General features: G+C 39.8%; 2 protein-coding genes across 2 annotated transcripts in view; both read right to left on the minus strand.

Annotated features, from left to right (window-relative positions):
• LOC145446286 (uncharacterized) lies at window positions 1-26,473 on the minus strand. Its single transcript, XM_080324542.1, has 9 exons — window positions 26,393-26,473; window positions 20,827-20,913; window positions 20,575-20,646; window positions 19,194-19,313; window positions 11,580-11,702; window positions 10,061-10,138; window positions 7,941-8,033; window positions 2,549-2,714; window positions 1-869 (listed from the first exon to the last, which is right to left on the minus strand). The coding sequence occupies exons 2-9, from the start codon at window positions 20,873-20,875 to the stop codon at window positions 776-778; spliced, it is 795 nt and encodes a 264-aa protein (XP_080180668.1). The 5' UTR covers window positions 20,876-20,913; window positions 26,393-26,473; the 3' UTR covers window positions 1-775.
• LOC145446297 (uncharacterized) overlaps window positions 26,400-27,966 on the minus strand; it is a 13,166-nt gene continuing 11,599 nt past the window's right edge. Inside the window, exons 4-5 of the mRNA XM_080324552.1 lie at window positions 27,823-27,942; window positions 26,400-26,748 (exon numbers count right to left, since the gene is read on the minus strand). Coding sequence (XP_080180678.1) covers window positions 26,519-26,748; window positions 27,823-27,942 — 350 coding nt within the window. The 3' untranslated portion in view covers window positions 26,400-26,518. The remainder of the gene's footprint in view (window positions 26,749-27,822; window positions 27,943-27,966) is intronic.

The raw sequence follows: 27,966 nt of genomic DNA on the forward strand, positions 1-27,966 counted from the left end.
CGCATAGAAGCATTCTACGTAATGTTGATTCGCAAAATAGTTTTCGATGTATACTTGGTGTCACAGTACAGCATGTACCTCCTGGCCTGGTGCATCGTACTCCGACGGAGCCCATGGCCCCTGATTAGGAGCCTCTGATCTATATGGACATAAAACTTGCTGATTAAGTAGCAGATCGTCTACCTACCCGCAGGCAAGTCACTCACAAAACTTAGTTACATAATTTACAAAGAAATCATATTGATTTATTAGTACATTGGTGGCTTAAAACGGGAACTCGGAAGCATGCCTTACAGAAGAAAGCATTTAATACCGAGGTCGATGTCAGAATACTTACAAAAGAATAGGCCTAGCATTCTTAAAAAATAATGAGCGGTATAAGACCACTGACGATATCTTTATACACTAGCGATTGTGATCATATAAATAATGATTTTCATACCATTTTATACCATAGGTAAAACTAAAAGAGATCTCGCGAGAACCCGTCCCGTGACCATCACAAAAGATAGTGATTATTGCTGCCGCCGGTGAGACATTCAAAATGATGATGGTGAATTGTGGGGATCAAAATATCCTAACTGACAAATGCGAATAACTTTCAATCACGAAATCCCACATTTCATGTTGGAGTCGATGAACTGCATTAGAACATGGCACTGATAGTCAATTACTTTCAGAGATATCAGCGCTGAAATTGCACCTTCCGCAATGTCCATGAAATCAGGAGAACGTATAACGCATGTTAAGCAAATATAACTTCAGCAACGTGGTTTCATTCTTCCATCCCGAGAAACTTCATGCAAAAGTAGACAATGAGCTTGATCACTACATATGCAGCAAACCCGTAGGCGAGTGCTAGACACATCCTGTAGTGACGAATGGATTGTGCGTTAGAGACATAAAATTTATTCACACAATTTGATAATCATTTACAGGTAGCAGTAGCTATTTTTAGTACATGCTACATCTACTTCAAGATGTAAATGAAGAATATGCCAGAGACTGTTCGTGTTTAAGGTGATTAGGGCGAGTCGGAGAGAACCTTTGTGGTTATGTATCAACACCTTTCAAGACTACAACACATGGTATGTTGATTTTGTAGATCGACGCGAAACGACTGTCCGAGTTTAGAATAGGGAAATTCTATATATTTTGCTCAGTTACCCCAACGTAGGTGGTGTATTGAATGAAATGTAAGACAAAAACTTCATGCAAATCTCATCTAACTGTACAAGTTCCAATCGAACAAAAACGCCAATAAAGATTTGTGGGTATTGCGGCTTTTCAAAATTCTTGAAGGTCCAGTTCCATTAGTCCAATGGAAGTGAGTTTTCAGTGTTGTTGGACTGGTTGATGAGAATCGTATAGTTTGGTAATGAGAAGCGTCTGGTGATAATTCTGACTGTTATATTTCCTGGATTTTAATTAGGCTTATACCAGCTGGACTGGCACTACTAGTTTCTTACTCAGCTGGGATTTTATTGAAAAATGTCGAGTTTATATGCCCGGGATACACTTTTCAGACTTACTGCAATTAGAAGTCATAGGTCAGGGTATTCAACAGTTTTCTGGTTATAACCCAGCAAATTAGTAAAAAAACGGAAAATTAACAAGTGTCGACTGCGGTACCTAATCTCGTTAATTACCCGCTTGACCTTGGCTCAAGCGCACACCTGACCATAGGCTTCATCAAGAACCAATGACACAGCTACGCGCATTCATTAGCTAATTTTTATTCAGTTACATCTTCTGATTAGTGCAAGGTTGGGTATCTCAGTCAGAATCTAGCTTCAGTGTATTGATGGTACGACGCAATTTGGGAATGTAAAACAGAAATCGAATTAGGATTATTGCCACTTTTCAAACTTTGAAGTTTCAGCAAAAATTAGACTCATTCCTAGTTCAAAAAACATTTACTCGGGCGGCTTCGCGCCTTCCTCGAGAGGCTTCCACGCCTCCAGTTCGATAATCACAGAGATACAAATGCAGTGACAAACAAAGCATGTCAAAATAGGTCACGGCAGCCTGAATCATTGCGGAAGTCAACTATTTCATCTTGCAATTCGTCATTTGCATGCTGAACCGCAACACGAAATGGATTTCTCAGAAGCGTGATACCATATCAGCTAATCTTTGGAAAGTGGGATTCGAACTCAATTTATAGTTAACAGATGCCGTTCACACTTCCTATCTAATTGAACGATCCCCATCGGACACACATACGAAACTGCGAAACATGTTACAATTTCACATTTGACGTTTCCAAATGCTGAACTCAACAAATACAGCATAACAAGTGATGCTACATGTGTAAGAAAAACTATGTCACAAACGTAACATCAGGTAAGTCTTCTTTTCTGTTTACCTATCGTAGTCTAATATATTCATGATAACATTATTTCTTGACCTGCGGAAGACAGCGTTACAGCCCAGTGTTGAACTACGCCGGCAAGTTTGAAAGCGCTATTCTTGCGGAATTTTGTCAGATGTTAATATCGGTATTGGCATGAATTAAAATCATAAGATGCGACAGTACGACACCTACCTTTCGCGCCATTCCATATCCGCGAACATTGATTTTATTTCAGCTGTTAGCTTCCGCGACTCAGGACTTGGTTCCATTGGAACAAGTTTTGGGCCGCCACTTGCGCCCCGGCCTTGATGATAATCTTCCTCGATTTGTATACGTTCCTCCCCCATTAAGGCTGCCGCTGATAGAAACCGATTGCGACGGTTAAGCAATAGCACATACATGCCTCGGGTTCTCCCGAACATATCTCTATTAACTTGAAAAATATATTCATATTGAAATGTACACTTTCGGGTGACAGTCGTCAGTAGGAATACTCGCCAACTAGCAGCAAAGATTTCGAAACTACTTGTGTATCAATAGTCGTATCCCCAACTAAGATGTAGCCGGCATAAAAATTCAAACCGTGCAGATGTCATAGACCAGAGGTCTCAAACTCAAATGTGCTGGCGGGCCAATTTCCTAGTTTTTGATGAGCTCGCGGGCCGCAGCATCAATAATAGGGATATTCAATGTATAATTTCCAAGTAGGCCTTATTTGACGGGACCTTGCAAACAGGCAGTCCACAAATATAGTGGAAATGTAATTTATTATTGCACTATTTACGCGTGACACGTAAAAAATTCACATTTTCATGTAGGCTTTTGGAATAATTTTTTTTTTTTGCCGAGCATAATTTTTTTAATTGATGAGTTATAGACATCATGCGAGAGGATGCATCATGACATCGTGAAACTGTCGTGTTTTGATATTGCAGCAAGTGGACCTTGACATTTCATAATTTTTATGCAGAATATTTTAAAATCTACTGAAGATTGATGGGATATCAGAGCATTCGGGCGGTATAGCCCAATCCTGGTTTTGATATAGTCGTGATAAATATAGGCTTTTGTTACTGTCATTGTCAAAGTCAAATTTAATCAGCGTTAGATTTTGATTTCGGTTATTATTGGAACACATCAATAACAACTAAAATATAATCATAACTGATCCATAGTAATAACATTGCTTCTTATCCTCTTTAGTGATTGTACCCCTTGTGCTTCCAATAATATTTCTCGTATCCCCTGCCCATTTTCAACACAGTTTCTGACGGTACGTATATTAAAATCAGAAAGCCTTTTCACATAAAATCGCGCGTAGCGCGAAGACGTTTTACCAGTTGTATAAATTGGCCAAGAAAATTCCACAGCATATATGCATAATTCCACAACGCATCTCGTACACCCTGGTGTGGTGCTTCGTACTCCAATGGGGTCTGCAGACCCTGGTTAAGAACCCCTGGAATAGAAATGTCCAATCGGCGAAGAATTCATTGATATTACAGCTGTGGAGCGTATACTACCAACTTACTCGCCACCGATAATAACATGGACAATGAGAACAAACAACACCCAGCATGTAGCCAACTATACGTCACCGGGGTTACAGAATAACAATGGTTGCCATACTGACCCGATTAGATAGCTACATACCCTACACAACGCAAGCGACGACGTTTTAATATCTTACTATTCCCCATGACAGTTTCATAGATTGTTGCGTCCGCAGGATTACCAAGTCACCGTTCCGAGTCTCAGGTCCATCTCTGATTTTAACGTTTGACCCGACTCAACTCGAGTCGTTTTTATTTAATTACCCAGTCAATCCGAAATCGAGTAATTTTACGAGAAGGTCGCACCAAAACAAATTACAATTTTCAGTCACGAATCATCAACCGGTCATGTTTTATCATCATAAACTAGAAATGTGACATATTAGCTCAGTGGTTCTTAACCTTTTTTCTTCCAGCGCCCCCTTTCAAAAACTATCGTGCTCCACCGCCCCCCACCCAATATTGTAAGGACTGTAACTAAGACAATGGGTGAGAGGGAGGGCCGTTACAGCACCACGTCAGTCCCCTAAAAACGATTGTCTTCGGCACCCATAGCGTGATAAACCAAACTCATGAGGGCTTCGCCCCCAATAACCCCGTCGCGTGATTTCGATGGTCAGCATAGTTTATGTGGCCTGGTCGCCCTAGGAGCCAATATTTTGCTATATTACATGAGTCTAAAGTAAGCACACGATTCAAAATTAGTATTTTGTCACTGGCGAATAATTTTCTCTGATGGATGTTATTTGTCCTGTGGGGTGCAGATTGCGACGACATGATAATTCGGCACGATTGATTTAAGTATCTATGGACAATTGGACTTATATACATCGGAGTTTACGCTCAACATAAGGGCAATCCTCTTCGGCTAAGATTTACTCGCTGACGGTCTTTTTGACACACTTCTCGGAGTCCCATATTCACCAGAACTTCATATGTCTTCGTGCATTGTGGCGTGGTAATGGGCGCCGCCGAAATATCCTATTTCTATTTTCTAAATTACGCGTATTCTTCCGTGGGGGAGTCGTCAACACATGTTTAATTTATTTTCATTCACCGAAATAATTTAGGGCACCCTTCGAGCTAACCGATTGGGGATTTGGATTGCAGCAGTTTTGGTGTTGGTAAGAGGTCAAACTTCAGTCGGTATTTTTGAAACTTTGGTATTGGAAATATTCCGCGCTTTAATCGCGCTCGAGGACCATTCGACTATAATAAACCATATATTAATTGTTTGTGGTATATTCAGGGTCACTTCAAGGTTGTTATAACAACAATCGGGTACAGTCTCATACCCTGTGGTTCGAACCCTCCCGAATTCACATCGGCGATTGGCAATACGGGGAAATTAATGGTATTGGATTTTTTCTTAGTGCTTTGTGTTACTATAAGTAAGTCAACTGAGAATGGGATGCATATATCTGCTCACATTGAATTTAGTACTGTACCCAGTTATCTAATTTAACATGACTGTATTCCAAACATAGCAAGTCATATTATTTAACGTTCATGTGAGGTCGTGACCACAACACGAGATAGTAATATCCTTAATGATACGATGAAGAAATATTATGACGATTTAATTTTGTAGCTCTCAAGTATATTTAGTAATTCATTTCGTGCACAAAGCTTCAAAACTTATTTTATGTACAAGGGGCTCTCACTCTCAACCAAACGTAATATACAGTGCCTCATTCTTCGATTTTCACACGCTGTGCACTGCGGTATATAATACCTACTTCGAAACATTTTGTTGAAAATAACCCTAGCAAGCTTGACGGCAGTGTTCTAAATAACAGGAAATTGGCGGTCTAAAAGTGCGCGCAATTCGTTTCATATGAATTATAATAACCCACTACATTTATGAAAACATATGTAGCAAACATAATCGCGTATCGCGACCAAACATTTCGGGATTTGACATGTTTTGTGGAATGTTAATTTGTTCTGAATACTCATTAAGGATATGTCCTGTACTAACACATCATCTACGGCGAAGCCATATTTTTCTTCAGCGCCCCCTTATCGCCCCCCTGTGCCCAGCGCCCCCTCCATATCGCTCCCTGAGCGTTTCCGTCCCCTTCAAAATCCCCAGCGCCCCTTTGCGGGGCGCTGGAGGCAAGGTTAAGAACCACTGTATTAGCTGATCTCCTACCGCATGGTAGCTTTTAAAAATGATGTGATGGTGAAGTTTGTTGAGATTCCAGTGATTTTTATAGTAGTTTTACCGTGACGTTAAAGTTCTTACATCTAAAAAAGATATAGGACACTTGAATATATTGTTGAATACTTGAAATTCCAGGATGCCGTCGCGGCCGCACAAAATAATCTCGCGGGCCGCGTGTTTGAGACCTCTGTCATAGACTCAGTGTAATATCTCTCAGAATCTAATACTTAGACTATACACGAACTTCTTCTGTTGGCACGAGCTGGGCTGGCGGACTCTAACAAGACTCAACTCCAAGGCATATAAACGAAAGAATGGACGGCTTTTCCCACAACAAGAAATCTGTCGTTTCGTTAACAGTTCATGCAAATAGAAATATTCATCAAATGTTTGCTAATTATTCAAAAACAATTTTATTTTTCAAATTTCACTGGCTATATGATAAAATTCTTAGTTGGCTAAAACAACGCTGCACACCATATTTTGATCAATTCCAACCAGTAGAAGCGAAGTTATTGCAGTAGCAAAATTTGGATTTGAATAAAATAGTCTTTACGGTGGCTAACTCTTCAATTATTTAATATAAAATCATGGAATTAGAAATATTTCTACTGCAATAACTTAGCTTCTAATGGTTGGCTTTTCGAAAGTTGCGTCTAGTTTCGGATTTCGTCTTATACCGCTTGTGGAAAAATAATATTTCCATAAATAATGCAAATAGGAAATATAAATTAAATAAATATTGCAATTACTGCATCAAAAGCAAATAATAGGTGGGAATTATCACAGCCAACTTACGATAATATAGAAAACGGTGTTAGTGGAGTTACACACACCCGACCTACAAATATGAAGGTGCGAAAAGACAACATGTTACTCTTCGTCATGTACTCTAGCTTTGTTCGAACATAACAATTTTCTTCTAATGTCATTGTCCATTCCGTAAAATTAATAGGTTGGATGAAAAACGCTGCACACTAAATTTGGGTCGATTCCAACCTGCATCAACGATGCTACTGGAGTCGGAAATGTTTATTCAAATATAAAATAAATAAATAAAATGTTCAAATTTTACAGGAAACCACGTGAAATTGTTAGGTTGTCTACAAATATGATGCATGCCAAGTTAAACTAAATTCCACTCAGTAGACGCGAATTTGAGTTGTTTAAGTTTTGGATGTTGAGATATGAATAAATTTGGGGTGCCGTACCATTTAGCCAACCGAACAGTTCTATCGAATGGCCAGTGAAATTTGAAGAAAATAAGTTATTTCAGAATAACCATACTGTAGGCCTTCATGATTTGCGCCCGTTTGGTATTGACGCCTGAATTCGAGGACACAATGTTGGAATTTCATTTTATTTCTACTTTGGTAGCATCAGATAGTTTCTCAATTAGGAATCACCGACTGGTGTATCAGATAAATATTTGAATCATTTCCTGCAATGATCGCATATCGGAGGGACTATCGTTTTGATGAAGCTATCTCAATAAATTTACACTCATTTCCAAAAAATCAGCGTCATATTTTTTCTCTGTTCAGCAATGTCTTTATCTGAACGTTATCATCGCCCCGTCTCATGACAACATACTATTGTTTCCCATAAATGGCCAAGATTTAAACATTACCCTATTCTGATTCGACCACACGAATCGTTTGCCGAAATTCCTACTGAATACATCACTTATTAGATGATGATCGCAATCTCGATTGTCTATTTGATAATAACAAGGTAACAAGCAAGCAAGGTCCCGACTTACGGAGCATTCCGAGATGTCACGGAGCATTCCGAGATGTCTATGTTTTATAAGAATATGTGGCGAACGAAAACCTACAATAAAAAAGCTCAGGTGAATACAGACCTTCAGTCCGAACCACTTTCCTTTGGCCGGACATTGGTTGTGGGTAAGAAGCGCCTATATCACTCCGATCGTCACGCCTTGTATACTGGTTGTCTGTAACACATATTACAGCACATTTGTAGTAATAATTGCACTTTTCACTTCCTAAAAACTTCTAACGTACATTCATCGTGATCTAGCACAGGATACTAGCAATTTCATGAATGCCAAGGCATGCTCCGACTACAGCATTGTGAATAGGTGCAGTCGCCATATTACCACCATTGGGAAAGGTGCAGTAGAAGCCATCCACACTTCGTAAAACAACATTTTTCTCTCTCATATTTATTCCAATGGGCGAAAAAGTCAAATATACCAATCCTGGTGGAGATAGAGATATGGACCTTGGAACGAGTATGGAAGCAAAATTTCCTACTGGAAAGTGAAGTTCAATTGATTTACACCCTACTCGACGCTGGACATATGCAAATGCACGACATTTATTTCCATTCGGGGTGAATTTAAACTAGTTAGGAGATGTTGAGTATACCACTTATCCTTGCCCCGGTCTACGTCAGCGTGATATCACGGCATGTGCAACTCATTTCACTTCTTACATATTGTTCTATAGTCGATATACATAACACTATGATGACTAGCCAATTTCACATCGTTACGACACATCTAGCTGATATTTCATAACATTACTAACGCGATTTGGTTTTAGAATCCTAAAATCAATACCAGTTCAGATTGATATACGTTGCCCGCATTGCGTAGCGTATCAGAGAGAGAGCGAGAGAGCGCGCGAGAAAGAGAGCGCGAGAGAGAGTGCGAGAGAGAGCGCGAGAGAGAGCGCGATAGAGCGCGCTAGAGAGAGCGCGAGAGAGCGCGCTAGAGAGAGAGCGCGCTAGAGAGCGCGCTAGAGAGCGAGAGAGAGAGAGAGCGGCAGAGAGAATGCGAGAGAGAGCGCTAGAGAGAGAGACTTTATTTTCATCAAACCAAAATGCATACTAACAGACGGCAATGATGGTGGTACAGAAAATATGCATGCACAGTATTCAGTATTAGATAGGAATGATCGATACGACGTTGAGTGTCAACTAGTCTGATCACAGCCGCATCGAACAGGTACACTTGTCTTTATACAGTCTGGCTGCAAAAAAATGCGAGGTAAAACAAGAAAAAAATAAACGATGGTAGCAAATGATTATTGAAGCAATGTCTGGGCGAGGTAGGGCAACAGTGTTATTATAACCTCAAGAGGTAATTCAGTAGGTCTTTTCTGAATCTATTACAAGGCAATTCACTGATATGTGGTGGTAATGCATTACAGATGATAAGTCCTGAGTAGTCGATAGATCCCTAGGTTAGTTTGCTATTGGGTGGGGGTAAGTAGATCTTTCGCTCTGACGAGGAGCCCGTGTAATGGGAGTGGACGTTTTGAGCATGTACGAAAAAGTCATTAAACGCCGAGTAACGAATATAATTATATTCCTTTTTAATTAGACGTTATATAAGGCTAATGAGGTTTGAAAACTACCAAGGTCTTTGTTCGAGATAATTCGAACATTTCAGGAAATTATATTAAAAATGGGCTTGGATTACATCACGACTAAAATGCTTCAATGAGGTAGCATCGCTCGCATAAGACTGTAAAATGACGCCACGGGGATCTCTTTTTGTCCGCTGAGGAGACGAAAGGCAAGGCAAAAGTAAACTGCTTGGGAAATTATACTCTTCGTTTATGTGACGGTGAAGCAATTCGTTCATCAGATATTATCACTAAAAATACACATACGTTTGTTGTAAAACAACTCTCGCGCATATCTACGATAGTTGATGTAATATACCGCCAAGTTTTAGTGCAACTTCTTGACGCCTATATAATACCAATGCAACTGTTTGGTTCTTTATCATGCGACATAATAGCAGAAGCAGACTAAGCGAGCGGCAGTTTAGCATGTCTCACTTGAGCATGTGGATTTCATTTAGGAAGACGGTAGGGCTGAGTTGCGTGGGGTTAGGTTTAAAGATATTGTCAGTTTCTAAGTTCGAAAATCACGAGTTGAGTATTGCACGCGCATGCTAACTGTTGTTTATCATTGTGTTGCATACTTAGATGTCGACCAATCACTTACGGATTTCCGCGACAGTCGTTTCTCGGTGCTGATGTCGCTTGAGCTCCATTTCTTCGCGCCTTTGTCGAATTGATGTATCTGTAGAAAGGAGTATTTGTCAAGCCAATAACTCTTCATTTTAAAGTTCTGCAGTATCGCGAAAATATAAATATGGACAACGTGAATTGAGCACAATACGCATATGTTGAGGCAGGGGTGGGCAAACTACGGCCCGCGGGCCGCATGCGGCCCGCGAAATGCTCAAGAATCGTATTTAAAATATTGAATAATTGCGCAGTAAAAATCTAGTTTCTGCAGGGACTCGATTAAACTTTTTATTAATATATTTCAACATGATAATGATAAGTTATATTCTGACCAGTATATTTTTATTTCACTGCTGATCCGATAGCCCGACCTCAAGGCACACGCATTTTAAAAGGTTTCAATTGCTAAACATTACAGTAAGTCAAAATGCGAATGACTTTCGGATCACAAGTGTAATTTTACATTGGCCATTTCAATGCTGTACTTGTAAAAACCGATTCGTGCGTGTTGTAGGTAGATTCGTTCTCAGTATGTGCAAAAGTATTTATGTATATAAAATCTGTAGCATATTTGAAGCTAACATGGTTATGACGCAAATCAGTAGAATCAACAAATCTATAAACAGATCACTGCTCACAGATTCAAATCTCCATCCTGTTCTGAGAATCGGGACAACCGACTATCATCCCTAGTTTTAAAAATTGGTTATATTGAGGTTGACCAGCAGCTAATGAAATATCGCCAATGTTTCTGACGCGTGTACCATATCCTTAAATCAATGATTGGTTTGTTTTATATAAAAATATATATAATTTCCACATCTTCACTACATAATCAAATATCACTATTGCGTTTTGGTTTATAATCCCAGTTTTATATAGTGCGGCAGGCGGATGGATTTAGATGTTGAATGCTCAGTCCACGAGCGTTTTTTCTTTACAAACTTGTTACTGATGAGGACGATCCACTTCTATACTATATCCATATTTGTTCGGTCACTATATGACAGAAACAGGGGTTCTCAAATTGTGGGGCGTGGAAGCATCTTAAAGGAGGCGCGAAGCCGCAGTAAATTTTAAAAAATGTCGCGCTCGGTGCGATTTACCTCCGCTTCATGGTTATTGCTCTGTCTATTGTCCATATTTTATATTTGATAGTTCTCTCGTCTACAGCCATAGCCTTCAATGCCATCAAACTATCCGATAAGATTGCTAGCATTCTGATTTCTCTCTTGGATATTTTGTTATATCACGATAAGGGGGACGCAAAATTTTTCACTATGATAAAGGGATGCGTGTCTAATAAAGTTTAAGAACCCCTGATATATGATTAAATAACAATATTGCTTTTTGACTAATAATCTCAATTTAATATAGTGCGGCCCGCGAATAGATTTAGATGTTGAACGCAGCCCGCGAGCCCAAAAGTTTACCCACCCCTGTGTTAAGGCAACGTATTGCCCGCGTTAGTGCATTATATTTTCTATACTTGCCAGGGGATGATACATTGCTGCTGAAAACAGGATGAACGACTGGATGCAATCCCAAAGAATCAAACGAGGGCGATAACGACAAATTGCGGTCTCTCCACTGTTGTAGAGATGACGGATAATCATCTGTAGGAAAACGAAAAAGAGGTAAATACGGCTATGTAAAGTTGAAATATAGCAATTCACAATCGACTGCAATAAGTGAATTAACAATAGATATCACAGGAAGCATGAAAACCACTTATGTACGAGGCGAATAACTATCATCAATGGCGTTTTGAGTTGTCAAAATATTCAACATTTGTATATAGTGCAGTTGTTCTTAGCCTTTACTAAACTGCGGAACGCATACGCCAATCGCCAGGCCTTCGCAGATCCCCGAATTTTCAGCGAATTATAAAAACAAAAATCCTCTACAATTCACATCTAAATACACATCTAATACATTACTAAATATCACTGTTGCACAACTGTGCATCAATCGAATGTTAACAAACTCATCCAAAGAGATATTTCGCACAAAACCAAAACATATTTGAATATTTATGGCAAATTAGTGTGACATCTGCAGTGCCATTTCAGATATCAGTCCAGAAATTGGAGACCTCACATTGGAAAACGTCATCAGGTTATTTGGTCGCAATAGCGTCGATACCCATTGCTTAATTGCATATGATCTACTAAATATTGGAAATGCGATAGGCATTTCAGAGATGAGGGTTTTGATTTCGAGCTTCCACATCCCCTTCGTACGCCACTGCACACGTCGTGCCACCACATCAGTCACAATTCGTCAGCTGATAGCCACCATTGGTTGCAGGTTACATATAATTCGTTTTGACATGGACTTCTTAGCCACCATTGGTTGCAGGTAAATTGGCCCTAAGAAGTCCATGTCAAAACGAATTATATGTATGTGTTGTGTCTTGACCTCCACGGAACCCCCGATACCGGCTCACGGAGCCCCTAGTGTTCCACGCAACGGCGATCAAGAAAAGATGTGTTAGTGTCAAAGAAGCGCATTACAAAAAAAAAAAGCAAAAATCCACAGAACATCGAGGCCTTCATAAACCAGAGTAGGCTACTTCAAAATAGCAAATGTCAAAATAGCGAGTGTTACAAATACAGGGCTTTCCAATAAAACTATATCAAAGTTAATCTCCCCCTTAAACCTGTGGTTCTCAGCCTTTTTTGTCTTTGCGGAACCCCTTGGGACTGTTTCGGACTCCCACGGAGGGAGAGATAGAGATATGGTATTCTTTTTCGCCTGCACCATTGAGATGCTTTGACGACGGAGATGCGATACGGCCTTTATTAGTAAGGTCATCGAGTCTCCACCCCCGGTTTTTCTCATCCATGCTATCCGGGATTGCTCAACGCCTAGCAGGATAGCCGCGGATACCAGTTTTCGAGTCTTTGGTCTGACCCGTGAACGCGAACATGAACCTTATGACGTCACGTGAGGTCATAATGCTAATTCCAACCCTACATTTCAGTGAAGTAATAGTATATATTAATATGTACGGTTCCTATAGCGACAACTCGGCAATCATCTGATATAATAATCCCATAAAATTATTATCTTCCATCGCTTTGCCAACAGTTTCGACGAGGACTTGCAAGGGAACACAGGTGTACGCCTTAACGGTCTAGGCCAGACCGGACAATGTATTCGGCGTCTGCGTATTGCTGCGTTGATATTGAGCAGAGTGTAAAACGGGTTTCTATACTTGCTACCGATATTACCCAATTACCAAGTTATGCAGCATTAGCCAACACCCCAATCACACGGATTTGGCTTTTATGATACAATAAACATATGAAGTCAGGATTGACCCCGTACTGCAGCCAGATATTTTTCACCAGACAACGATATCATTTTCATTGATTGGTAGAATAAACATCATTCGCTGACTACATGCAGTGTATTTCGCTCTTGATGTTGTGTGATTGCTGGCCAAGCTCGCAGCACCGAGTCACTATATATTCAAAAACGGAAAGCTGGATATATCGTGCAAACTTTTGTAACAAAGCAAGTAAAATTTTTGAGATTGTCAAGGTGCATGCTCGTTTGGTGTTGATTTTTTTTATGCTGCCAGTGCCATGCATAGAGTGGCCCGCAGTTGAAATGCCATAAATTTCATACAAAGATTTTTGAATGAAGTAAAAATTGTAATATATGAAACAGGTTCAGAGTGTAGAACCTACCAAGGTTCGTTTGTGAACGTGAACCTCTAAATTTCTGAGGTTCACACACAGAACGCGAAAGTGAACCTCACATTCACACCACCCCTAATGTCACATTGAATCGCGCCTAGCGCGAAAAAAAATTCAAGAATAATCGAATCTCTAAAAGATTTTTTTTTTCAATTTAGGGAGTCAATTCGTAAATTCCGATTGCATATCCATGGCCGCCAAAACATACTAATTGAATTAGGTGTCTTCGAGCGCACAAATTTCCTTCTACGGCCGCAGGTTGGCCACCCGTAATGTAGAGATTGGTAAGACTTATATAATTTCGAAGCGAATTCTGTCGCTACATTTCTTGAAATATGCGATCGTGTATTCAGAACTCGCGTCGTCCAACTTGGTGAACGGGTGCTGCGAATCCATTTGCAAAAAGATAGGCGGCAGTCGACACAGCCTAAGCAAATTGAGTGTGTGTTTCTTCTCGTGTACCGCGGTATAAATCGAGTACAACATTTCAATCCAGAGTATGCATGCACGTAGAAATGCAGGAATGTAAGTATATAGGCCTACGTAGGCACGTAGGATTTACGTCCGCGATATCATTCTGAGTTAGATTCTCTATGTGTACCACCCTTTTCGGCCCTTTAGGTGTGAATGCATAGTCTATTCGCTTACAGTGCCCCTCTGGGTATGATGGCATATATACAGAGTTGGATCAATTGTAATTTGTAATTGTAATTGAATGTAATTAATTACATTTTTCAATGTAATTGTAATGTAATTGTAATTGAAGCATTTTTATTCTGTGTAATTGTAATTGTAATTGTAATTTGACAAAAATTTTGCTCAATTACAATTTCAATTACATTAAATTGCTATTGAGACCTGACAAGCACAACATAAAACAATTGACTTATAATGCATTCTCTTTAAACCAGTGGTTCCCAAACTTTTTCGGTATGAGGGCCAAATTTAGAATTTCAGAGTACGGTCGGGGCCGCACGAATACTACGGCTACGAAACGGACCCAAACAGTCATCATGGCTATTTCTTAGTAGTTTTATTGCCCTGGCGAGATTTCAAAACTGTACACTGTTTACCGCTACTTATCTGCTGCATTGGGTGTCCGTTGAGTGAATAAGGTTTTCTCGCCTAAACGCGCGAAGCGAGTGAAATTTCTTTAGTTTCATCACTGAATCGGTCAAATGATCGGGAATTGCATGTATTGCTATCAATTTTCATCCTGTCTCTGTTTACGTAATCCGATTTACCGGTAGAGCTGAGTGAGATGTGTTGAAAAAGTATAGGCCCCCTCAATAGTAATTAAACATATCCGGGGGTATACCCGTTGGCAGGAACATAACAGCAGTTCGTCAGGACCCCGGGCTCCTATAGGGTGATAAACTGACCCCACATTACGTTGTTCGCTTTTGCCACGAAATTAAAGCTGTACTGTTTAGTGAGACAGCGCGACGCGCGAATATTTCGATAATTCATGATAAAATCGGTGAATAAGATCGGGAATTGCATGGTTGACCTCTTTGCCCACGTAATCAGATTTACCGGTAGAGCTGAGTGAGAGGTGTCTTTGAAACTGCAGACCCCGTAAAATTAAACATCTTCGAGCGGGCGGACTCCTAGGTATGACTGCTTTACATGATGTTATTTCGTGACCTCCTGTCTGCTATATCAAAAAATGTAGAATTGCCCAAACCTACTAAACTGAAAGATCACACGATTTCAGATTGGTATTTCTTCACTGGCATACAATTTTCTTTCCTGCGGGATGGTATTTGTCTTGTGAGGTTCAGATTGCCAAGACAAGAACATTCGGCGCCAGTCATTTAGGCGCCTATATGGACAATTAAACCTATATGTATTTTGTATATATAACGAAGTTTTTGGTCTGCATAAAAGCAGTCCTTTACGGCCAAGGCTTTCTCGCTGCCGATCGTTCTGACACACTTCTTGGAGTCACATGTTACATGGCCTAAAACTTTATATGTCTTGGTACGTTGTGGTGTGGTCATGGCCAACGCTGATATTCCCATTTCTCTAAATCTTGCGTATTTTTTCTTGGGGAAGAGTACCCAATAATCAAGATATGTGGCGAATTGAAATCGCGACTAGCGCGAGAATTTTTTGAAAAAGTTGCATAAATTTTCAAAAAATACTCTATAATTTATGCTAATTCACGAAATAATTTTGGGCCCCCTTCGAGCTCGAAGCCCCTCAATTGGGGGGTTTGGGGTGCGGCAATTACAGCCCTCACTATAGGACTACTAATTAGGCTGCTTTTAGCCGGCTAGGCAGTAGGGCGATGCATCTCGACGTATTCGACATTGAGTCACGTGTTGCAAATCTAATTATCAAAGGGTTACCATACGTCCTCTTTTGTCCTCTTTTTTGATTTTTTTAAAGTGTCCTCGGAGGACGCTCTAATGACTTCATTTTTGAGGATTTTGGTTACATATAGGGCCAAATTCGACTGATATAGCCTACATTAAGTCACAGCACTGTAGGCGGCTATTTCGGGAGCTGGACCGGAAAGTTGACCTTTTTTCCAGTCAACCACCTGTTAATGTGAAAGAAAAATTGTATTTTCCGGGAGTTAAGCCTCTTTTTCTTTTTTAGTCAAGCGACCACGAAGTGGGAAAAATTTACCATTTTTCAGGATTTTCCTCCGGTTTTGAAAGTTATCAATACCTATTTATATCTATAGCTACTGCTCGTTCAACTGGAAAGTTAGGACACATTGCATTGAAACAGCAGTGGCGTAACGTTAGCAGTCTATACTCACAACTTTCCTGCAATTCTATAATTAAAAACTACAGAGGCCAGGCCAAGCAAGAGTATTTTATAAATATAAATTTTATTTTTTTCATAAATCGATTTCTTAATATATTTTGGGGGCCGCAAGAAGGCTATCTGGGGGCCGCATGCGGCCCTCGGGGCCGCGCTTGGGAATCACTGCTTTAAACGAACGACAAGGAATTTGGTGGATCCATTCGCGAAGGCCATTGACCGCGCCCTTGCGGGCGAAGTTTATTTTTATTTTTACCGCTATGCTGGCCTCGGCTGCCATTCCATACAATTTTTAAATTACTAACCAACCGATGGATTCGCAACACGTGGCTCACGATTGAAAACGCCGAGAAGCGAACTGCTGAGCCGGCTAAAAGCAGCGGAATTGATAGTCCCATAGCTGGCGATCCAAGAGTGGAAATTTGATATGTATGGTCGTAATCGAAAGCTAGTGTCGCACTGATTCCGCAATAAAAGTATATTTCCAGGCAATGGTACCATCCCAAAATAGTCGTGGAAGTCTGGGAATCGGCATTGTTCTGAGCAATCGCTATGGGCGTAACTGGTAATTGTTGTAGTCATGCTGCTGCAGCGCTCTCACTTTTCAGAACAGTCGGCCTTAAACGGCTATTTTGGAGCAGTTACATTGCCGTGACGAGATTTTATTTTGTATTTTCGGAATTAGTACATCAATAGCTTACGATGAAGACCAAATGCATCAAATTGGACGCATGGATCGCCAGCTCTAGGACTATAAAGTTTGCTGGTTTTAGCCGAATTTTCAGTACGTTTGTCGGTGCATTCATCCGTGACTCACATATGGCGCATCTATCCGTGGGTTGGCAATCTACAATACGATTTCAGATCACGATGATGCATCGTTATTTCGTCTGGCTAACTAACCAGACCACTGGATATTATATAACGTCTTATCTGACAAAGCACGGTTTTGTTTTTACTCCTCATCCTAATTCCTACGTCCCTGGATAAAAATAATATTGTTTCTTTAATTATATACTATATACGCAAATCCAACACATGCATATATTATAATACTTTTTCAACGACATACTGCACCCTATCCCCAATCCTAACCCATAGGAAATTAGGTAAATAACATTTTACATTTCCAATTACGTGAGCCTAATTACCTAGCATACAAAACACGCTTACATTACGTCACAGTGACATCTTACATAGCATACTATGTACGCACATCAACGCAATTATTACTACACAATCTGAACTAGACTTGAATTGTTGTTAAATACGACGCTACGGTTGTCAAGGACCACGGTTGAATTTATGACTATTCAATTACATGTTCAACAGCAGCAATTGTAATTGTAATTGTAATGTAATTGATGCATGCAAGGAGTAATTGTAATTGTAATTGTAATGTAATTGATGCATGCAAGGAGTAATTGTAATTGTAATTGTAATTTGATATTTTTAACATGGAGTAATTGTAATTGTAATGTAATTGAAACATTCATGAAAGTAATTGTAATTGTAATTGTAATTGAACTGAAATAATGTAATTGATCCAACTCTGCATATATATGATCAAAAAATTAGGAAACAGATTTGTAATGGCCATATAACGCCCACCCTATAGTCATTTCTATCTAGCAGCTCGGATTGAATGTATTCTGGAATAGCGGTTATGCATATAGGAGAAAAAGGATTTTTTTTAATTTTTCCCCAAAACTTTAACAGAACATATCTAATCAGCAACCTGTTTGTATCAGTAGTCTACTGACAATTTGGCGATCGAGTTGGCGCAGTAGAATACTTCATCTCAGACGGCAATTCTGTTTATGTGAGTTCTGAAGTTTTAGCAGTTACGAAACGAAACTATCTCGTGATTTATCTAATTTATAAATGCAACAAATTAGGTGTTCAAACATGTTTTCAAATTTGCAGGTTTCGCAGACCCCATGAAATTGCTTCGCGGACCCCCGGTCGATAACCGCTGCCTTAAACCAATAGCAGAAACTAAATTAACCCCGAAACAAACATCAGTCTTAACCATTATTGCAAACAAAGCAAATCAGCATCAACGCACCAGTTATCACAGGTGCCACCGAACCTCATTTCTAACCCAAACTAAACGTATACATAAGCTATCGGGTCACAAATGCCCAGCAGGGCGCAATTTCAACTCGCTATTCTGGATGCGTTGTAGCTCTTATGACACTCGCTGTTTTGACACAAGCTATTTTGAATATCACCCTATGATAATAGTAACTGTTTAGTTTGTCATTTGCTATTCACCCTGGGTGATCATTGATAATATTTAGATACAGATATCAGCATCAGTATCAATAGTAAATTACTTTGTTTTCGTCTGGAAATAAACAGTGCTGTAGTATCACTGTGTCAGTGTATGTGGTTAAACTGAACGCATATCAAAAATGCTTCAAGGTGGACCTGCCTAGTGGCGAGCCCTTGGCTGAGCTTGTGTTGAACATTCTGGAAGTGGGCATTTTGACATCACCGTGTTCACTACGTCGCAATCAGTCTCGCTGATCCATCCATCCTTAAAAAATGGAACCGTCATCTCTAACCTCTCATCCTGTCACACGTATGATAGTCTATAAATAAAAGTTATCACGCTACCCTTGGAAACATCCGTGACATCCCACATTTTCAGATTTCGTTGCGTAGTAGAGTACGGAGACTTCACTGAATGCTTATTCTTTTCAGGCATGGTATTTCTGCGTTGTTCTGTCCTCGACGCTGTTCGTAGATGCATTATGACATGAGTAGTACACACACTAAATACATTAAACAAACCATTTTTGCCGCAAAACTTCATAATTACACGAAATGATAAGTTGATATCGTTAATGTATTCACTAAAAGCGTATCCACCGACTATTGTCAGTAGCGAACTTCAGTAATACGGCGAATCCTATTCAAAATGTGTGAAGTAATAATAACAAAGCGAATAAGTCTTCAGCATGTTCCACGGCAAAATAGAAAAAAAAAGCGCGATGCTTCCCTAGCTCAATGATCGCGGTCTGACTTCTCGCTGCTTGATAAAACAAAGTTACTGGTTGCTATTCCGCTTTCGGACAACATCATTTATGGGATTCTGAAGGTGCTATACATCACCGTGATAATCAGTTTACTCTATAGTCGCTCGCGACTGTACCCTTCTGGAATGCGGAATCTACAATCATAAAACTGCGAAGGGCGATTCTCTGTTGCCATAAGGAACGTCTCTATATAGCCTTGGAATATTTCACCAATGTTATGTGTCGTTATTTTCTCTTATCTATTACCGAACACGCCCTCGTTTGTTATGTAACGCTACTGCCAGTGACGTGACGTTCGTGGGGCACCGATCCCTATATGTTCAGATTTAAACACTATAAACAATAAAGGAATAAAGGTTATCCGATTCATTTGCCGATTGGCTTTTTATTACAATAGTACTATTTGCACGAACGCCAAGTATGAGCTACTGCATATCGACACTGAAGGTGGGTTTGGATGGGAAACACAAACATGTACATAAGTATTGGAATGCATCTGCTCTAGCGCTTGCAGCAGCTACAACGTTCGTTGGTTCGCGAAATTGATAGGGCATTGTGTCGCTGCGATTGTCGGATTGTTAGCCAGCAATAAGTGAGACGAATTATATTTTAAACAATGATCTGTGTGTGTATACATGCTCAAAATTAGTCATTCATAAACACCAACAGAAAATACCAGTATTATATGCAATTACGTTTTTCACTTCAATATTTTCCAGGCCCTCATTTTCTAATATTAACTCCCGTCTTTTAGATAAAGTAATTGAATTATGTTATGGCTCATTATTCATTATATAAATAAATATTTAAAGTTCGGCCTTCTTGAAAACTCGTGAATGTCTAGGTTAAAGGTACTGACAAGACTAGGCCTCAGGATTAAGGTTATGTTGAATCGGCAAGCGTCGTGGTTAGGAATACAAGCGCAAAAGTATGGATTGTTCAAGTCTCACATCACTTACGCATTTCCACGGTAGGCGATTCGGAATGTCGCTGTGACGTGCTGCCCATTTCTTCATTTCGTTGTCCAACATCTGCATTTATAAATATATGGCACTTATCATCAAGTCAACAAATTACCATATTTTAAAGTCCCTCGCATAGTTGCACTTATTTAAGTAACAAGCATTATATAAACACAATATTCATTATTAAGACAGGGTAATTATACAACACAGGGCCCGCGTCATTTCATGACATCATTTTCTGCATACCTGAAGACGATACGCTTTTGCTGGGGCAGTCATATATTAGCGGACGCATATCCAACGAGTCATGCGAAGGGGATAAATGCTGGTGGCCTGTTATAAATAAAATTGAACAACAAACTTTTTTAAACAATTGTGCCGATACGTGGTGATATGCAAGGCTGGGAATTGCCGAGTGCTTGACAAGACACTTTTCGAGTAAAAGGCGTCCAGTCGAGTAATCGCGTATCAGTTATGGTTACGTCACACACTAGAAGACCAGACCGCTCAATTCTACACCTTCATCCCAGAAAACAGAATTATAAACTATCAGTTACAGCAGAGGCGGGCAACATACGGGATATAGAGTGGCCCGCATACAGTTTCCGGTCTTCAATGATAATGTGACCCACGGGCCTACATACAGTTGCGATCAAACATTTTCGACCATTAACAATCTAACTGACGTTCACGTGCATTATTTCTCATTGGTTTCTACGTCTGACATGCGGCCAGAGTATGATGAACTTGTGGACAACGTTGATGGACCAGAGATGTCGCATAGGCTGCAAGAGCTATTCAAGTGCATTGCGTTAATAATGTAATAAACACTGATTTTGGTCAGTATACTCTAGAGTCTAGACTCAAAGGTTGCAATAGATACGATTTATTTCTTGTATAGGCGGACAAATACGTGATCAATGTATCGATTCAGGAATCCGGCCCGCCGACTGGAGAAGTTGCCCACCCTTAAAGCAGGGCATGGTATGGAATGGAATGGAATGGGAATTTTACATATTCCACACCATAGCAATATTCTTCCATACCTTATTCGATACTTTTTTCGTACTTTCGCGACCTGCCCAACCTCGCCAGTGATGTTCCATTTTTGGTATGTTGATATGTTGCGGCGTTTTTATTCTAATTATTGTGAATGAAATTATCCATTTAATCAGTCATGGTGCACTAATGATATCCCCAGTGTCTTTATATCATATGTCTTTACGAGTGTATGTTGCCTAATCATCGAAGACGGAACGTACAATATATAGGCCTATCACACACGGGATTATTTGGAAATCTCAACAGAATCTCATGACATGTAAGTCTAGTGTGGTAACGGACTGCTAGCAGTAACATAATCTACAAGATTACATAAACCGAAGGTATTGTGAAATTAGAAGATTGGTTCCCAAACCTTTTTTCTTTATTCCCCACAACCTGAAATCTATATTTCCACCCTTTAAAATTGTTCCCTCCAACAAAATTTGGTAAGACTTTGTTTTGTAAAGACTTGCGATTGGTGAAAGTTAAGATTGCCAGAATTGAACGGCACGCAATGAACAGTGAACTGGTAACCGTAAACACAATGTTGCGCCTCCGTCAAATGTGGGCATGTGTGTAAGCTGGCAGAAAAATAGGAACGGCTTCAAATCTTTCCAAATGGAGCGAGGTAGCATCAATTTACATGTGTAAGTGCCAAACACTGCATGAGCCGGATAAACTTGCTGCTGTTAGATATAAGCTGCCATCAGCTACACTTTCGCACGCTACATAACTCAAAAGAAATTTGTCATTTAATACGTAGCGAGTCCGGCTATGCTATAGATTAGGGAGTCCGCGATCTCCCTAAATTCATATTCATATACATATGAACTCTCATTATAACGAATCAGGTGATGTTAATTAACACCATTTCGCATGTGACTGAATATCAACGTATGCGGGAGATCGCGTGCCGCTGTCCAGTGTCCACTGTCCAGTCGATTCTCACTAATTGGAGGCATTGATAATACGAATCGATGAAAGAACAAATTAGCTAATAGGCTTAAATAATAGAGACACGATCGGCATTTCATATAAACGTTTAATAAACGAGGTTAATAATGTAAAGAATTTTTTACAAGTGAGTCTATACCCGACCAGAAACCCCTAAGTTACCCACCGCTTCGAAACCACTGCATTAGAATGTATCTTCGAATATAAATTTACATCACTGCAATCAGTTTGGTGCATCGGATCAATTATCCATTTTTCGCGCCAATCTCTTGGCCACACATTAGATTCGTTAGCCCAGATCAGGGTGTCTATTCTTTCATCATAAATGACCAAATTTCATGAAGCTTAATGCATGTTGGAGAACAGCATACCGTAACGTCGGTCCATGACAAGCTACATATTTTTGAATTACAATGATGATAAGGCCAAATATTCATTTTAGTTTTTATATTCTCAGAATCTACGATTTTAAAACTCCCTTGGAAGTGGAAGTTGAAATGGAAGTTGTAACGCGAAAGCGGTCGAATATCATTCGTTTTTATAGTCGATAGATTTGATTTGATTTGAATATTTATTATTAATATTATCTTCTTTCATATGCGCGTAACGCTACTTTGTTGTCTTCAAATAGATGTCAACCGGGGTGGGTAAGTGATGAATCGAATTTGAGATATTAACTTAGACCATAGATAACTAACCTACGGAATGATGCACAACACGTGATTCACGGTCGAGTGATGCGATAAAGGCAGATTTGTCGTCTGTTCACAGCATGAAACGGCAACGTAATTGCCAATCGCATAGATGACGACCCGAGCGCTCAAATTAAATAAAGTTGATCTTATTTGAGAGCTACCGCCGCGCTGATTCTGATAATATACATTGAACTTTTATCGAGGCAATGGAACCACCCCGAAATAGCCTTCAAAGTCTGAAAATCGGCATTGCTCTAAACAATCGCAACGGCGCAGCACAATAACCATAACAACGGTCCTTGCGTGGTTGCTATTGTTTAGAACAGTGGTTTTTAACCTTGTCTCCTTCGCCCCCCAGGGGGCGTTTTGGATTTTGAACGGGGTGGAAACGCTCAGGGGGCGAAATGGGGGGCGCTGAAGAAAAAGGAACTTACAGTAGATGCTGTAGTGAGGACATATGATTATATAGTTCTATAGGCCTATATCCCCGAGTTCTCACTGTCAACTAACTCGAGAAAATCTGTCAAATCACAACATTATTCGTTGCACTCATCGCGAAATATCCACCGACGATGTTCCCGTGAAAGCAGTGGTTTATTTTAATTGATGTAAAATTAATTTGGTTTACTTTTGAATTGCCAATTCCCCGTTAAAACACTCCCGTCTCGCTAGCTTCTCCAAGTCGTTTCGACACCTTCCTATCTTTTCATTGTATCACAGTTTTGTTGTGTTCTGAAACTATGAAAATATTATTGAACGGATCCTTATACTGATCTAGTACAATTATTCACTACAATATGGCGGCGCCAGAGTATCCATAGCTCTAATAGCTCGGGTTATTTCCACAAAATGTTTTAACTAGGTATCGACGTATATCGTATCCTGTAGCGCACTGCGTGTCAAAATCGAAAAGGCACTGTAACTGTACAACTTTTGAGAGTGACGCCCTTTGTACATTAGAGATGTTTTGAAGCTTTTTGGCCAAACTGATCTACTAAATATACTTGTATTTGCGAGCTACAGAATTAAATCGTCAGAATATTTCTTCATCGTGTCATAAAGGATGATACTATTTAGTGTTGTTACCCCATTCATGTTAAAGTTAAGATTTTGGTGGCTTGGTGAAGTACTAGATTTAATGTGAACAAATCTTTACCACATTCTCAGTTGATTTAGTAGTCTCACAAAGCAATAAAACTAAACCTTATACTATTAACTTCCCCCTATTGCCAATCGCAGAGGAGAATTCGGGATGTGTTGATCGATCTTGAACGAAATACTGTGGGCCCGTAGGCTAGGGTTGCCATACGTCCGGAATTTCCCGGACATGTCCGAAATTTCACTGTTCAAACTAACGTCCAGGAGGAATTTCTAAAATATGTCAATAGTCCGGAATTTTGAAGACTTGACGTAGGCTCATAATTTCTTCGTAAATCAGCATAAAAACAGTATTTTTTGGAAATATTTATGCTGATGCATGATAGTTTTCTTCGCGCTGCGCGCAATTTACTATCACATTTGTTGCTTTTGATATGGAGACTACCACCTTCTCAAAATCTGCAATAAAATATAAATAAAAGCAACCTTCATTTACTGGAATAAGCCTAATTGTAGTCGCAATTATAGGAGAACGGTAAATTCCTAGATATTGTTAAGGCGGTTTAAATGCTTCATTCAACGAGAGTTGTTCCAAACGGGAGCGGGGTCTTTTGTCTTTATTCTGGGGTTTGCGAATATGTTGAACGTAATCAGCTTCCAAATTAGCCCGTGAGTAAGTCTGAGCAAAGCTGCTGACTTCTCTTAGTAATTGGCTCGTAAAATTTTGATCAGAGCCACGGAACATTTTCAAATTGGAGAAGGAATCGCGACCATAAAAGGTTGGAAACCACTGGATGTGGGGTGTTTATAAAGCTCCGTGGTGCGCACCGGCATAAGGCTGATAAACAATCTTATCGGTAGGACATGACCACGACTTAACGATGTGCAATTACGCTCCCTGTATTTTCGAACTCATTATCCTCCACCAGCTCTACCGCTAACTCTGATCATGTGGGCGGAGAGTAATATCTAAATAGGAATATATGGAACGACCAATATTATTGACAGAATTCATTCAAATAATTCAACGACCAGATGCATATAAAAACCAAATTCATATAGCAAGCACCCCCCCACCCGAAGTTTCATTGATTACCCTGTAGTGTGGGCTCAAAATCATTGTTTATTTGGGCGGGAGGAAATTTTTGAAAGGGGTGCTAGAGAAAAAAAGGTTAAGAACCACTGGTTTAGAACAATGCCGATTTTCAGACTTTGAAGGCTATTTTGGGGTGGTTCCATTGCCTTGCCTCTTCTTTACATCGCCTAGGCGAAGGTTGGGGTCTGATCCTAAAGGCTACTCCAAGTTGTTTCGACACCTTCCTATCTTTTCATTGTATCGCAGTCTTGTGATGTTTTGAAATGATGAAAATATTAATAAAACTGATTGACTGATGAAAATTCAATGGATATCATCAGAATCACCGCGATTGTAACTTTCAAATAAGATCAACTTTATTTAATTGGAGCGCTCGGGTCGTCATCTATGGGATTAGCAATTACGTTGCCGTTTCATGCTATGAAGAGAGGACAAATCTGCCGTTGTCGCATCACTCGACCGTGAATCACGATTTGCGTATCTATCCGTAGGTTAGTTATCTATACATAGACAGTGAGAGATTTTCTGAGGTATCGCAAGTAGGATCATTGCCATGATTCTGGCAAAATTGCCAAAGCATGGAAAAAAGTACCGAAGTATGGAAAGAACATTCCATACCATACTTGGTAAATTTCCATACCATACCATACTTGCACTATTCCAAATTCCATACCGAAATTTTATTTCATACCATACCATACCATACTTCGATACCATACCATATCATGCCCTGCCTTTGAGTTACAGCATTCGACGGTAAGCGACGGTAAGATCACGACACTAGAAAACTATATATAACTTGTTTCAATATAAGTGATTGCGGGCCCTTACCATACCTAAAATTTATTCCGCGTTCGATGATTTCACGTCGTGGCGTGAGTTAAGTATTGCATACTTGGGTGTCGACTGTCGAGCAATCACTTACGGATTTCGGCGACTGTCGTTTCACGGTGATCCTGTCGCTTGAGCTCAACTTCTTCACGCCTTTGTCGAACTGATGTATCTGTAGAAAGGAGTATTTGTCAAGCCAATAACTCGTCATTTTCAAGTTTTAGAGTGGTACGAAAATAGAAATATGGGCAACGTGAAATGAACACGCTACGCATGTGTTTAGGCAACGTATGGCCCACGTTAGTGCATTATATTTTCTATACTTGCCAGGGGATGATACATTGCTGTTCGAAACAGTATGGACGACTGGTTTTAATCCCAAAGAATCAAACGAGGGCGATAACGATAAATTGCGGTCTCTCCACTGTTGTAGAGATGACGGATAAGCATCTGCAGGAAAACGAAAAAGAAAGAAATAGGACTATATATAGTTATAATATAGCAATTCACAATCGATTGCAATAATTGAATTAATAATAGATACTGCAAGATGCATCAAAACCACTTACGTACGAAGCAAAAACTATTATCCATGGCGTCTTGAGTTATCAAAATATTAAATATGTGTATATAGTGCAGTCGTTCTTAACCTTTTGTAAACTGCGGAACACATACGCCAATCTGCAAGCCTTCGCGGAACCCCAAATTTTCACCGAATCATAAAAACAAATATCTATACTACAATTCACATCTAAATACATATCTAATACATTACTAAAAAATACTTTTTCACAACTATGCATCAACCGAATGTTAACAAACTCATCCAAATAGATAGTTCGCATAAAACCAAAACATTATATTGTATATTTATGGCAAATCAGTGTCATCTCTGCAGTGCCATTTCAGATACCAGTCCGGAATTGCGAGACATCACATTGGAAAACGTCATCGTGTTATTCGGTCGACACGCAATAGCGTCGATACCCACCGAGTCAAGTCCGAGCCCGAGTCATGGAGTAGAGTGCCGAGTCCGAGTCGTAGTGTTTTGACTCGAGTCCGAGTCCAAGTCATTGTGTCGACTGTTCAGTTACGAGTTACTGTCATGTGAAACTCACTTTTTACAACTCTGCTCGGTGACATCGAGTGCTTCGCATTTACAAACCATAGTTTTCCTCAATTTTACAAGTTTCTGGTAGAATTTTCAAGTACCAGTACTGATAGACGAAATATTAATAGTGTGATAACTTTACTATTCTTCGGAATGACTAAGAAATGCCTGAATTGGTAGACCCAGTCTCGGGGCATGCACGATGATTCAAGTACAAGTCGAGTCGATGCACAAATTGACTCGAGTCGAGTCATTTTTCATTTTTAAGAAATTGACTCGAGTTAAATGAAGTCACCAAAAAATCGCGACTCAAGTCTGACTCGAGTGATGACTCGAGTCATTACAACCCTGCTAACCCCTCATCTTGTCACGCGTATTGCTCCATAGTACAGCAACCAAAATTACCATGTTACCCTTGGAAACATCAGTGACATTCCACATTTTCAGTCTTCGTTGTGTAACAGAGGGTGGAGGCTTGACTGAATGCTCATTCCTTTCAGGATTGGTCATTCTGCGTTGTCCTGTCCTCGACGCTATTGGTAGATGCATTATGAAGT

This window comes from Botryllus schlosseri, chromosome 1 (genome assembly GCF_051294905.1).
Source record: "Botryllus schlosseri isolate E-star chromosome 1, Bs_hap1, whole genome shotgun sequence".
Classification (NCBI taxonomy): domain Eukaryota; kingdom Metazoa; phylum Chordata; class Ascidiacea; order Stolidobranchia; family Styelidae; genus Botryllus; species Botryllus schlosseri.